The sequence below is a fragment of the Taudactylus pleione genome, unplaced genomic scaffold, assembly GCF_031769625.1.
Source record: "Taudactylus pleione unplaced genomic scaffold, aTauple2 ptg002560l, whole genome shotgun sequence".
In the NCBI taxonomy this organism is placed as follows: Eukaryota; Metazoa; Chordata; class Amphibia; order Anura; family Myobatrachidae; genus Taudactylus; species Taudactylus pleione.
The window spans coordinates 236661-252742 of record NW_028286941.1 but is presented as its reverse complement, the minus strand read 5'-3'; the positions used below and the strand labels follow the sequence as shown (position 1 = coordinate 252742).

General features: G+C 41.6%; 1 protein-coding gene across 1 annotated transcript in view; it reads right to left on the bottom strand.

Moving 5' to 3' along the window:
* Window positions 1–12664: 12664 nt before the first annotated feature.
* SNX17 (sorting nexin 17) overlaps window positions 12665–16082 on the bottom strand; it is a 122492-nt gene continuing 119074 nt past the window's right edge. Inside the window, exon 15 of the mRNA XM_088466145.1 lies at window positions 12665–14379. Coding sequence (XP_088322271.1) covers window positions 14266–14379 — 114 coding nt within the window. The 3' untranslated portion in view covers window positions 12665–14265. The remainder of the gene's footprint in view (window positions 14380–16082) is intronic.

Below are 16082 nucleotides of genomic sequence, written 5' to 3'. Positions count from 1 at the left end.
CTATTCTAGAAAAGACCTGCCGCTATAATTCTATTCTAGAAAACACCAGCCGCTATAATTCTATTCTAGAAAACACCAGCCGCTATAATTCTATTCTAGAAAACACCTGCCGCTAATAATCTATTCTAGAATACACCTGCCGCTATAATTCTATTCTAGAATACACCTGCCGCTAATAATCTAATCTAGAATACACCTGCCGCTATAATTCTATTCTAGAATACACCTGCCGCTAATAATCTAATCTAGAATACACCTGCCGCTATAATTCTATTCTAGAATACACCTGCCGCTAATAATCTATTCTAGAATGCACCTGCCGCTAATAATCTATTCTAGAATACACCTGCCGCTATAATTCTATTCTAGAATACACCTGCCGCTATAATTCTATTCTAGAATACACCTGCCGCTAATAGCCTATTCTAGAAAACACCTGCCGCTAATAGCCTATTCTAGAAAACACCTGCCGCTAATAATCTATTCTAGAATACACCTGCCGCTAATAATCTATTCTAGAATACACCTGCCGCTATAATCTATTCTAGAATACACCTGCCGCTATAATTCTATTCTAGAATACACCTGCCGCTAATAATCTATTCTAGAATGCACCTGCCGCTAATAATCTATTCTAGAATACACCTGCCGCTATAATTCTATTCTAGAATACACCTGCCGCTATAATTCTATTCTAGAAAACACCTGCCGCTAATAGCCTATTCTAGAAAACACCTGCCGCTAATAGCCTATTCTAGAATACACCTGCCGCTATAATTCTATTCTAGAATACACCTGCCGCTAATAATCTATTCTAGAATGCACCTGCCGCTAATAATCTATTCTAGAATACACCTGCCGCTATAATTCTATTCTAGAATACACCTGCCGCTATAATTCTATTCTAGAATACACCTGCCGCTAATAATCTATTCTAGAATACACCTGCCGCTAATAATCTATTCTAGAATGCACCTGCCGCTAATAATCTATTCTAGAATGCACCTGCCGCTATAATTCTATTCTAGAATGCACCTGCCGCTATAATTCTATTCTAGAATACACCTGCCGCTAATAGCCTATTCTAGAATACACCTGCCGCTATAAATCTATTCTATAATACACCTGCCGCTAATAATCTATTCTATAATACACCTGCCGCTAATAATCTATTCTAGAATACACCTGCCGCTAATAATCTATTCTAGAATACACCTGCCGCTAATAATCTATTCTAGAATACACCTGCCGCTAATAATCTATTCTAGAATACACCTGCCGCTAATAATCTATTCTAGAATACACCTGCCGCTAATATCCTATTCTAGAAAACACCTGCCGCTAATAATCTATTCTATAATACACCTGCCGCTAATATCCTATTCTAGAAAACACCTGCCGCTATAAATCTATTCTAGAATACACCTGCCGCTAATAATCTACTCTAGAATACACCTGCCGCTATAAATCTATTCTAGAATACACCTGCCGCTAATAATCTATTCTAGAATACACCTGCCGCTAATAATCTATTCTAGAATAACCTGCCGCTAATAATCTATTCTAGAATACACCTGCCGCTATAATTCTATTGTAGAATACACCTGCCGCTAATAATCTATTCTAGAAAAGACCTGCCGCTATAATTCTATTCTAGAAAACACCAGCCGCTATAATTCTATTCTAGAAAACACCAGCCGCTATAATTCTATTCTAGAAAACACCTGCCGCTAATAATCTATTCTAGAAAACACCTGCCGCTAATAATCTATTCTAGAATACACCTGCCGCTATAATTCTATTCTAGAATGCACCTGCCGCTAATAATCTATTCTAGAATGCACCTGCCGCTAATAATCTATTCTAGAATACACCTGCCGCTATAATTCTATTCTAGAATACACCTGCCGCTATAATTCTATTCTAGAATACACCTGCCGCTAATAGCCTATTCTAGAATACACCTGCCGCTAATAATCTATTCTAGAATACACCTGCCGCTAATAATCTATTCTAGAATACACCTGCCGCTATAATCTATTCTAGAATACACCTGCCGCTAATAATCTATTCTAGAATGCACCTGCCGCTAATAATCTATTCTAGAATGCACCTGCCGCTATAATTCTATTCTAGAATACACCTGCCGCTATAATTCTATTCTAGAATACACCTGCCGCTATAATTCTATTCTAGAATACACCTGCCGCTAATAATCTATTCTAGAATACACCTGCCGCTAATAATCTATTCTAGAATACACCTGCCGCTAATAATCTATTCTAGAATACACCTGCCGCTAATAATCTATTCTAGAAAACACCTGCCGCTAATAATCTATTCTAGAATACACCTGCCGCTAATAATCTATTGTAGAATACACCTGCCGCTAATAATCTATTCTAGAATACACCTGCCGCTAATAATCTATTCTAGAATACACCTGCCGCTATAAATCTATTCTATAATACACCTGCCGCTAATAATCTATTCTAGAATACACCTGCCGCTATAATTCTATTCTAGAATACACCTGCCGCTATAATTCTATTGTAGAATACACCTGCCGCTAATAATCTATTCTAGAAAAGACCTGCCGCTATAATTCTATTCTAGAATACACCTGCCGCTAATAATCTATTCTAGAATACACCTGCCGCTATAATTCTATTCTAGAATACACCTGCCGCTAATAATCTATTCTAGAATGCACCTGCCGCTAATAATCTATTCTAGAATACACCTGCCACTATAATTCTATTGTAGAAAACACCTGTCGCTATATTTCTATTCTAGAATACACCTGCCGCTAATAATCTATTGTAGAATACACCTGCCGCTATAATTCTATTCTAGAATACACCTGCCGCTAATAGCCTATTCTAGAATACACCTGCCGCTATAAATCTATTCTATAATACACCTGCCGCTAATAATCTATTCTAGAATACACCTGCCGCTATAATTCTATTCTAGAATACACCTGCCGCTAATAATCTAATCTAGAATACACCTGCCGCTATAATTCTATTCTAGAATACACCTGCCGCTAATAATCTATTCTAGAATGCACCTGCCGCTAATAATCTATTCTAGAATACACCTGCCGCTATAATTCTATTCTAGAATACACCTGCCGCTATAATTCTATTCTAGAATACACCTGCCGCTAATAGCCTATTCTAGAAAACACCTGCCGCTAATAGCCTATTCTAGAAAACACCTGCCGCTAATAATCTATTCTAGAATACACCTGCCGCTAATAATCTATTCTAGAATACACCTGCCGCTATAATCTATTCTAGAATACACCTGCCGCTATAATTCTATTCTAGAATACACCTGCCGCTAATAATCTATTCTAGAATGCACCTGCCGCTAATAATCTATTCTAGAATACACCTGCCGCTATAATTCTATTCTAGAATACACCTGCCGCTATAATTCTATTCTAGAAAACACCTGCCGCTAATAGCCTATTCTAGAATACACCTGCCGCTATAATTCTATTCTAGAATACACCTGCCGCTAATAATCTATTCTAGAATGCACCTGCCGCTAATAATCTATTCTAGAATACACCTGCCGCTATAATTCTATTCTAGAATACACCTGCCGCTATAATTCTATTCTAGAAAACACCTGCCGCTAATAGCCTATTCTAGAAAACACCTGCCGCTATAATCTATTCTAGAATACACCTGCCGCTATAATTCTATTCTAGAATACACCTGCCGCTAATAATCTATTCTAGAATGCACCTGCCGCTAATAATCTATTCTAGAATACACCTGCCGCTATAATTCTATTCTAGAATACACCTGCCACTATAATTCTATTCTAGAAAACACCTGCCGCTATATTTCTATTCTAGAATACACCTGCCGCTAATAATCTATTGTAGAATACACCTGCCGCTATAATTCTATTCTAGAATACACCTGCCGCTAATAGCCTATTCTAGAATACACCTGCCGCTATAAATCTATTCTATAATACACCTGCCGCTAATAATCTATTCTATAATACACCTGCCGCTAATAATCTATTCTAGAATACACCTGCCGCTAATAATCTATTCTAGAATACACCTGCCGCTAATAATCTATTCTAGAATACACCTGCCGCTAATATCCTATTCTAGAAAACACCTGCCGCTAATAATCTATTCTATAATACACCTGCCGCTAATAATCTATTCTAGAATACACCTGCCGCTAATATCCTATTCTAGAAAACACCTGCCGCTATAAATCTATTCTAGAATACACCTGCCGCTAATAATCTACTCTAGAATACACCTGCCGCTATAAATCTATTCTAGAATACACCTGCCGCTAATAATCTATTCTAGAATACACCTGCCGCTAATAATCTATTCTAGAATACACCTGCCGCTAATAATCTATTCTAGAATACACCTGCCGCTATAATTCTATTGTAGAATACACCTGCCGCTAATAATCTATTCTAGAAAAGACCTGCCGCTATAATTCTATTCTAGAAAACACCAGCCGCTATAATTCTATTCTAGAAAACACCAGCCGCTATAATTCTATTCTAGAAAACACCTGCCGCTAATAATCTATTCTAGAATACACCTGCCGCTATAATTCTATTCTAGAATACACCTGCCGCTAATAATCTATTCTAGAATACACCTGCCGCTATAATTCTATTCTAGAATACACCTGCCGCTAATAATCTATTCTAGAATGCACCTGCCGCTAATAATCTATTCTAGAATACACCTGCCGCTATAATTCTATTCTAGAATACACCTGCCGCTATAATTCTATTCTAGAATACACCTGCCGCTAATAGCCTATTCTAGAAAACACCTGCCGCTAATAATCTATTCTATAATACACCTGCCGCTATAATTCTATTCTAGAATACACCTGCCGCTAATAATCTATTCTAGAATACACCTGCCGCTAATAATCTATTCTAGAATACACCTGCCGCTATAATCTATTCTAGAATACACCTGCCGCTATAATTCTATTCTAGAATACACCTGCCGCTAATAATCTATTCTAGAATGCACCTGCCGCTAATAATCTATTCTAGAATACACCTGCCGCTATAATTCTATTCTAGAATACACCTGCCGCTATAATTCTATTCTAGAATACACCTGCCGCTAATATCCTATTCTAGAAAACACCTGCCGCTATAAATCTATTCTAGAATACACCTGCCGCTAATAATCTACTCTAGAATACACCTGCCGTTAATAATCTATTCTAGAATACACCTGCCGCTAATAATCTATTCTAGAATACACCTGCCGCTATAATCTATTCTAGAATACACCTGCCGCTAATAATCTATTCTAGAATGCACCTGCCGCTAATAATCTATTCTATAATACACCTGCCGCTATAATCTATTCTAGAATACACCTGCCGCTAATAATCTATTCTAGAATGCACCTGCCGCTAATAATCTATTCTAGAATAACCTGCCGCTATAAATCTATTCTAGAATACACCTGCCGCTATAAATCTATTCTATAATACACCTGCCGCTAATAATCTATTCTATAATACACCTGCCGCTAATAATCTATTCTAGAATACACCTGCCGCTAATAATCTATTCTAGAATGCACCTGCCACTAATAATCTATTCTAGAATACACCTGCCGCTAATAATCTATTCTAGAAAACACCTGCCGCTAATAATCTATTCTAGAATACACCTGCCGCTATAATTCTATTCTAGAATACACCTGCCGCTATAATTCTATTGTAGAAAACACCTGCCGCTAATAATCTATTCTAGAAAACACCTGCCGCTAATAATCTATTCTAGAATACACCTGCCGCTAATAATCTATTCTAGAATACACCTGCCACTATAATTCTATTCTAGAAAACACCTGCCGCTAATAATCTATTCTAGAATACACCTGCCGCTATAATTCTATTCTAGAATACACCTGCCGCTAATAATCTATTCTAGAATGCACCTGCCGCTAATAATCTATTCTAGAATACACCTGCCGCTATAATTCTATTCTAGAATACACCTGCCGCTAATAGCCTATTCTAGAAAACACCTGCCGCTAATAATCTATTCTAGAATACACCTGCCGCTAATAATCTATTCTAGAATACACCTGCCGCTAATAATCTATTCTAGAATACACCTGCCGCTATAATCTATTCTAGAATACACCTGCCGCTATAATTCTATTCTAGAATACACCTGCCGCTAATAATCTATTCTAGAATGCACCTGCCGCTAATAATCTATTCTAGAATACACCTGCCGCTATAATTCTATTCTAGAATACATCTGCCGCTATAATTCTATTCTAGAATACACCTGCCGCTAATAGCCTATTCTAGAATACACCTGCCGCTATAAATCTATTCTATAATACACCTGCCGCTAATAATCTATTCTATAATACACCTGCCGCTAATAATCTATTCTAGAATACACCTGCCGCTAATAATCTATTCTAGAATACACCTGCCGCTAATAATCTATTCTAGAATACACCTGCCGCTAATAATCTATTCTAGAATACACCTGCCGCTAATAATCTATTCTAGAATACACCTGCCGCTAATAATCTATTCTAGAAAACACCTGCCGCTATAATCTATTGTAGAATACACCTGCCGCTAATAATCTATTCTAGAATACACCTGCCGCTATAATCTATTCTATAATACACCTGCCGCTATAATCTATTCTAGAATACACCTGCCGCTATAATCTATTCTATAATACACCTGCCGCTAATAATCTATTCTAGAATACACCTGCCGCTAATAATCTATTCTAGAATACACCTGCCACTATAATTCTATTCTAGAAAACACCTGCCGCTAATAATCTATTCTAGAATACACCTGCCGCTATAATTCTATTCTAGAATACACCTGCCGCTAATAATCTATTCTAGAATGCACCTGCCGCTAATAATCTATTCTAGAATACACCTGCCGCTATAATTCTATTCTAGAATACACCTGCCGCTAATAGCCTATTCTAGAAAACACCTGCCGCTAATAATCTATTCTAGAATACACCTGCCGCTAATAATCTATTCTAGAATACACCTGCCGCTAATAATCTATTCTAGAATACACCTGCCGCTATAATCTATTCTAGAATACACCTGCCGCTATAATTCTATTCTAGAATACACCTGCCGCTAATAATCTATTCTAGAATGCACCTGCCGCTAATAATCTATTCTAGAATACACCTGCCGCTATAATTCTATTCTAGAATACATCTGCCGCTATAATTCTATTCTAGAATACACCTGCCGCTAATAGCCTATTCTAGAATACACCTGCCGCTATAAATCTATTCTATAATACACCTGCCGCTAATAATCTATTCTATAATACACCTGCCGCTAATAATCTATTCTAGAATACACCTGCCGCTAATAATCTATTCTAGAATACACCTGCCGCTAATAATCTATTCTAGAATACACCTGCCGCTAATAATCTATTCTAGAATACACCTGCCGCTAATAATCTATTCTAGAATACACCTGCCGCTAATAATCTATTCTAGAAAACACCTGCCGCTATAATCTATTGTAGAATACACCTGCCGCTAATAATCTATTCTAGAATACACCTGCCGCTATAATCTATTCTATAATACACCTGCCGCTAATAATCTATTCTATAATACACCTGCCGCTATAATTCTATTCTAGAATACACCTGCCGCTAATAATCTATTCTAGAATACACCTGCCGCTAATAATCTATTCTAGAATACACCTGCCGCTATAATCTATTCTAGAATACACCTGCCGCTATAATTCTATTCTAGAATACACCTGCCGCTAATAATCTATTCTAGAATGCACCTGCCGCTAATAATCTATTCTAGAATACACCTGCCGCTATAATTCTATTCTAGAATACACCTGCCGCTATAATTCTATTCTAGAATACACCTGCCGCTAATATCCTATTCTAGAAAACACCTGCCGCTATAAATCTATTCTAGAATACACCTGCCGCTAATAATCTACTCTAGAATACACCTGCCGTTAATAATCTATTCTAGAATACACCTGCCGCTAATAATCTATTCTAGAATACACCTGCCGCTATAATCTATTCTAGAATACACCTGCCGCTAATAATCTATTCTAGAATGCACCTGCCGCTAATAATCTATTCTATAATACACCTGCCGCTATAATCTATTCTAGAATACACCTGCCGCTAATAATCTATTCTAGAATGCACCTGCCGCTAATAATCTATTCTAGAATAACCTGCCGCTATAAATCTATTCTAGAATACACCTGCCGCTATAAATCTATTCTATAATACACCTGCCGCTAATAATCTATTCTATAATACACCTGCCGCTAATAATCTATTCTAGAATACACCTGCCGCTAATAATCTATTCTAGAATGCACCTGCCACTAATAATCTATTCTAGAATACACCTGCCGCTAATAATCTATTCTAGAAAACACCTGCCGCTAATAATCTATTCTAGAATACACCTGCCGCTATAATTCTATTCTAGAATACACCTGCCGCTATAATTCTATTGTAGAAAACACCTGCCGCTAATAATCTATTCTAGAAAACACCTGCCGCTAATAATCTATTCTAGAATACACCTGCCGCTAATAATCTATTCTAGAATACACCTGCCACTATAATTCTATTCTAGAAAACACCTGCCGCTAATAATCTATTCTAGAATACACCTGCCGCTATAATTCTATTCTAGAATACACCTGCCGCTAATAATCTATTCTAGAATGCACCTGCCGCTAATAATCTATTCTAGAATACACCTGCCGCTATAATTCTATTCTAGAATACACCTGCCGCTAATAGCCTATTCTAGAAAACACCTGCCGCTAATAATCTATTCTAGAATACACCTGCCGCTAATAATCTATTCTAGAATACACCTGCCGCTAATAATCTATTCTAGAATACACCTGCCGCTATAATCTATTCTAGAATACACCTGCCGCTATAATTCTATTCTAGAATACACCTGCCGCTAATAATCTATTCTAGAATGCACCTGCCGCTAATAATCTATTCTAGAATACACCTGCCGCTATAATTCTATTCTAGAATACATCTGCCGCTATAATTCTATTCTAGAATACACCTGCCGCTAATAGCCTATTCTAGAATACACCTGCCGCTATAAATCTATTCTATAATACACCTGCCGCTAATAATCTATTCTATAATACACCTGCCGCTAATAATCTATTCTAGAATACACCTGCCGCTAATAATCTATTCTAGAATACACCTGCCGCTAATAATCTATTCTAGAATACACCTGCCGCTAATAATCTATTCTAGAATACACCTGCCGCTAATAATCTATTCTAGAATACACCTGCCGCTAATAATCTATTCTAGAAAACACCTGCCGCTATAATCTATTGTAGAATACACCTGCCGCTAATAATCTATTCTAGAATACACCTGCCGCTATAATCTATTCTATAATACACCTGCCGCTATAATCTATTCTATAATACACCTGCCGCTAATAATCTATTCTAGAATACACCTGCCGCTAATAATCTATTCTAGAATACACCTGCCGCTATAAATCTATTCTATAATACACCTGCCGCATACTTGCAGAATAGCCCTGAACCTATCTCCTTATTGTTAAACAATTTTTTCACCCCAATTTTTAAATTAATTTTTTGGGGTGTCCCTATTTTTTTTTTTTTAAGTTTTTTTGACACAGTTCTTTTTTAAATGTCATTCCAAGGGGTGCAGGCTATTTTTTTTTAAGCCTGCACCCCTAAACCCCAATTCTGCACTTTTTTTCGACACCTATTCAATGGTGAAAAGTTATCCCCGTTTTTTATCAAAGACTTTTCAAAACTGCGATAAGTCTTTGAAATTGAATACGGTGTAAAAGTAAAACCTGCGATAATGACGTCATACCTCCGATATTAATGCAAAAACGATGTTATCGTACCCATATTGAATACCCCTGATAGAGGATGTCACGGAAACCACTGGAGGTCTGCGGGGGGTCCTGGACTTGCCAGTCCGGGCACTCTGACGGGTTCCGTTTGGCGAGGGGGCAGTCTGCTGGCGGATAGCGTGGTGTGCAGGCAGATCCGTGTGAGGCAGCGCTGGGTTTCTGGCATCTTGGAGCTGCTGTGGCTGGAAGTCTGTACTAGCGCTGCTGGGTGGCGCCATTTTGGATTTGGTCACGTCAGGAAAAGCCAATCCAGTCTGAGTGATTTACTATGAGCCAATCCAGCTCCAGCATTGGGCTTCCTGGGAGTTCTCAGTGCAGCGTAAAACACAGCTAGTCTGAGTCTGAGTGCTGGTTCTCAGTGCTCGTCTCGGTTACCTCCAGTGTCCCAGTTGGTGAATTAGTTTGTTGCCAGCTCCAGTTCATAGTGCCACTGCCAGTGCTCCGCTCTTAGTTCCTGTAATCTGCCGCTACCTGCGTTATGTTACAGAGCCGCCTCCACCAGCATTCCCAGTCAGCACCAGTACCAGGTTCCCATACCTCAGCGTCTCAGAGCCGCGCTTTGCATACCGGTGGGGTTTAGTTCCCTTTTCCCTGTGATCTCCATCCTCCACATCATCCAGCAAAGGCGGAGACCTTCATGAACAAGTACCCCCTGCGTCCAGCCTCGTTCCAATATCAGGAAACTGCTGACAAGGACTTACCTGCACCCAGCCCAGGTCCACTTCCCACTACAGATCTGACAGAGGACATGTAACCCCTGTATGTGTATAGATATCCTGACTCTCGGAGAGGTCTGTACTTCTGATTAATACCTGTATACTGTGGAGTCTTTTTCAAGACATTGAGCAATAAACATGCCTTTACGACGCTTGTTTCTAGTGATCAACAGAATAGTGCAACCCGCTGCTCCGTTCTCCGGTTCTTCTGGATTGAGACCAGTGTCTCCAAGCTAAAGCCCTCTGCCAGCTACCGTGCAGAGCCTGATCCATGGAGGGACCAGTGGAAGCCGACACTATCCAGGAAGTGATGCAGCAGTGCCCACACACACCCGTAAGCTGTTCCAGGCACCGGTGGTAGAAGCCTGGGTGGAAGAGGTTTTAGGCACTGATTGTAGGAGTTTGGTGGTAGCAGAGTGTTACCCGTCCACAGCGCAGTGGGTGGAGACAATAACAGGCAGTTACTGAGGGAATCCAGTCACCCTATCGGGAATTTAGGATTGTACCTTTCTAGTGATGCCCGAAGCCTGTTTGTTGACGGCTGTCTTTGGGGGAAATGTGCTTCTTAAGCCAAATCGATGAAAGTATTTCACGTCTACACCGTTGTCTCACTTAGTAGTTGCCATGTATCTCATTGTCTAACCAGTGGCCCAATTATATATTAATATAACCGGGAACCAAGAGGCTCACACACTTGTCCCTTACACTGAGGAGACAACTAATACAATCCCAGTCCATGACGCAGTTTTATCGTTTTAGTTAATCAGTTTTTAAGGTCTTATCTTTAGCAGAGATATAAAACTTCCGTGTCTCGCCACTAGTGACATCCTACCACCAAAGGGCCGTGGCTTCAGGTAAAGAATCTGTAATATAGCATCACATTCATAACGGAAAGAACACAGAATGGGAAGAAGCCGTATGGTTTGCATAGTGGTTAGAATTACTGGCTCACAGCACTGAGGTCTTGGGTTACATTCCCACCACAGCCTTAACTGTGTGTAGTTTGTATATTCTCTCTGTGTCTGCAAGGATTTGCTCCAGGTTTTCTAGTTTCCTCCCATAATCCAAAAATATACTGGTGGGTTACTGGCTCCTGACAAAAAAATGACCCTTAGTGAGTGTGTGTGTGTGTGTGTGTGTATGTGTACATGTATATGTGTGTATGTATGTGTGTGTGTATATGTATGTGTATATGTGTACATGTGTATGTGTATATGTGTGTACATGCGATATGGAGTGTAAGCTCCACTGGGGCAGGGACTGGTGTGAATGGCCAGATACTCTCTGTAAAGCGCTGCGGAATATGTGTGCACTATACAAATAACGGGTAATAAACGTTTCTTCCCTGTGCCTCAGTGCGATATGGAGCAGACTTCTCTGTGGTGAATAGTGACTACATATATACATTTCCTGCAATGCCACCTTCTCCTGGGTAGGTCCGACCTGTAGCCAATCACACACATGCTGCAGTCCCACCTGATGATGATGATGATGATGATGGTGGACTCATAGACACAATGAGATAGGACAGAGAATGGATTACCTGGGCTACTTAGGATCCCGCTATGATTTGCTGGACGCACTCTACTTAGAGCTTTTATACACTGGGCTGGTGCTGGACAAAGTCATTGGAAATGGTTTTAGAACCAGTTACTGGAAGAGAACATTTATGTGTCCCCCGGAGCTCACAGGCTGGGGGTCCCTCAGGCGCACGTCTGATTGAGGCTATGAAGTTAATGGTTCTTTATTCGTTAATGAAGTCTAAGTGTTAGGTTCACGGCCAGGTTCTCGTTATAGGAGTGGAAAACCTGGCGGGTCATTGATGGAACGCCGACGGTCTGAGCTTGCTGATATAATGCCGACACAATCTGATAATAGCGACATTCATTAGCAAATCACTGAGGTTCTCCCTTACATTCTGTATGGAACGTTTCCAAGCACAACTCTGACACTGCTTAGCTGTGATAGCATTTAATGTAAACGGGTTATTATTACTGGGAGATAACCAGTCAGTCTGGAAACACAGCAAGACATGAGCACTACATGTTCCATACAAGCGGGAGGATCAGAACCTGGAGAAAAGATCATTCCGTCTCCTCATAAAAAAATCATTTATCATAAATCAATCAGCTTTATATATATTTATATATGTACATCTTCAACTAACCCTAATTTGGCAGCTCTGAAGACAAATCAGATGCTGAAAGCCTCGTCCAGTTACTTCTAGCGAGCGCAGTGCAGCCGTGATTCTAGCAGATCATTCAGATGTCTCATATAAAAGATGGCGATATACAAAGTACAAGCGGGAGCAGCTGGGGAGACACGGGGCATGATGGGAGCAGCTGGGGAGACACGGGGTATGATGGGAGCAGCTGGCGAGACACGGGGCATGATGGGAGCAGCCAGGGGACACACCGTGTGCGGCGGGAGCACTTGGGGATACACAGGGCATGATGGGAGCAGCCGGGGGACACACCGTGTGCGGCGGGAGCACTTGGGGATACACAGGGCATGATGGGAGCAGCCGGGGGACACACCGTGTGCGGCGGGAGCAGCCGGGGGACACACCGTGTGCGGCGAGAGCAGCCGGGGATACACAGGGCATGATTGGAGCAGCCGGGGGATACACCGTGTGCGGCGGGAGCACTTGGGGATACACAGGGCATGATGGGAGCAGCCGGGGGGGGACACCGTGTGCGGCGGGAGCACTTGGGGACACACCGTGTGCGGCGGGAGCAGCCGGGGATACACAGGGCATAGCAGATCATCCAGCCACGCACAGGGTGTAACGTCTGGAGAGCACAAGAGGCAGCACCCCACAATGCACAGGGTATGAACGGCAGCACCGCGGCATACAGGGGGTACAAGCACAAACACCCCATCACAAGCGCCAACATTCCACCATCAATGGGTTCCAAGCGGCAGCCGTCCAGTTATACATCTTATAATCCAGCAGTATAATGTCATATAATGTGCACGTCTGGCAGAAAAGCATCACACAATTTGGGATTACCCCTTGGTCACTGTTGGCACTACATGGAAAAGCGTGTATACCTGTAACGCTGCGCTCCATGTATTCTGGCTGTAAATAAGCTCATTACACTGAGTAAAACTGGCAATAGTGCGCCCTGGGTTCTGGGGTATACGCGGATCGGTAGGTAAAGTACGAATGTCATTCATTTGGTGACATAATGGCACTTGTCAGGGGGATGTGTTACTAGATAATGAAATGACGTGACTAATACATATATATTATTATATATTAGGGCCTCATCTTCTAGAAAGAATATTGCAAATCCACCATTCATTCACTGAGCAGCAGATGGAGCTGGCTTACAAAGAGTTAAATTAATGAGAGTATCGGGGGGCAGCCTGGCTGCTCCCAATCTGTGCAAATCTCAGACGTATAAGTGCAAACTGATCGCTACATATAAGGATTAGTGTTGGCAGCTGATCTCCTCTCTCTGCTGGTGATTAGCACAACGCCATTAGAAGCGTCAGCCTTGGTGACCATGGAGGGGAATAACTCCTCAATAGAAGGGACCTTCTCCGAGCCTCACAAGTCGTCATCGCCGATGCCCTCAAAGGCGTAGTTCCCATGGAAGTCCTCTGCACTCATGTCATTGGTGGAGGTACTGATCCCACGCAGACTGACGGAGCTGAGCTTACTCTGTGGACACAAAGGTGGGAAAGTAACACGTTATAAGATCATTCTGCCAATGATTGATATAGCTGGCAGCTCAGATAGTACCCTAAGCCCCACCAACCAGGGATCCTTCAGGTGATCTGTAGGATTCTCAAACAGTCGCCATATAAATCTTTCTTACGCCTCCCACAACTCTATTTATATCTCTCTCCTGCTGCTTCTATTAGCTGGTGACATATCACCAAATCCAGGCCCCACCCACATACCACACCCACAACGCAATATAAATCCAGCAAACCGCAGAAACATCACATGCCTCCCATCACCCTCCAGGCCACTAAAATGTGCTCTGTCTGCAACAAGCTAACATCCATCCATGACCTCTATCTCAAATAACAGCAACCTTCTGGCAATAACAGAAACATGGCTCACACAATCAGACACTCCCTTTGCTGCTGCACTCTTTCATAGTAACTTACACTTCTCCTTTACAATTATCAGGCCTGAAGGTATGTGAGGTGGGGTAGGACTATTACTCTCCCAATCTATCACATATCCAGTTATCGCACAGGTACCCTCACTCACATTTATATAATTTGAAGTAAATTCCATCAGGACGTTCACCCCTTTCTCTCTGCGCATTGCTGCTATCGCCCACCTGGACCACCCACTTAATTTCTGGAACATTTTTCTGTCGGGCTCCCTCACTTCCCATCATCAGACATCTCCACCATTAATATGGGTGATTTCAACATCCCCATTGACCGTCCACAATCTCCTCGTGCCTCCAAACTACTCTGTTACCTCCTCTCTTGAAGGTAAATTTAGTAAGATGGGAGTTCTATTTAAGAAGTGCTGTTGCCCTAAGCAACCAATCAGATTCTACTTCTCATTTATCTAGCACCTTCTAGAAGATAATACCTGGAATCTGTGGTTGCTATGGGCAACATCTCTTCTTAATAGAATTCCCTTCTTAGTAAATTTACCCCTTGGCCTCTCCCAATGGACTGACTCCTCTACTCATCAGGCCACTGCCTTGTTCTAGTATTCACCAGACTACGCTCCTTTCCCTCTCTCACATCACACCCTTATCCCCTGCACGCTCTCCCCCATTACATCACCCTCAGTGTCACTAACGCTCCTTTCCCTCTCTCACATCACACCCTTATCCCCTGCACTCTCTCCTCCATTACATCACCCTCAGTGTCACTAACGCTCCTTTCCCTCTCTCACATCACAGCTCTATCCCCTGCACGCTCTCCCCCATTACATCACCCTCAGTGTCACTAACGCTCCTTTCCCTCTCTCACATCACACCCTTATCCCCTGCACACTCTCCTCCATTACATCACCCACAGTGTCACTAACGCTCCTTTCCCTCTCTCACATCACACCCTTATCCCCTGCACTCTCCTCCATTACATCACCCTCAGTGTCACTAACGCTCCTTTCCCTCTCTCACATCACACCCTTATCCCCTGCATGCTCTCCTCCATTACATCACCCTCAGTGTCACTAACGCTCCTTTCCCTCTCTCACATCACACCCTTATCCCCTGCACGCTCTCCTCCATTACATAACCCTCAGTGTCACTAACGCTCCTTTCCCTCTCTCACATCACACCCTTATCCCCTGCACACTCTCCTCCATTACATCACCCACAGTGTCACTAACGCTCCTTTCCCTCTCTCACATCACACCCTTATCCCCTGCACGCTCTCCTCCAT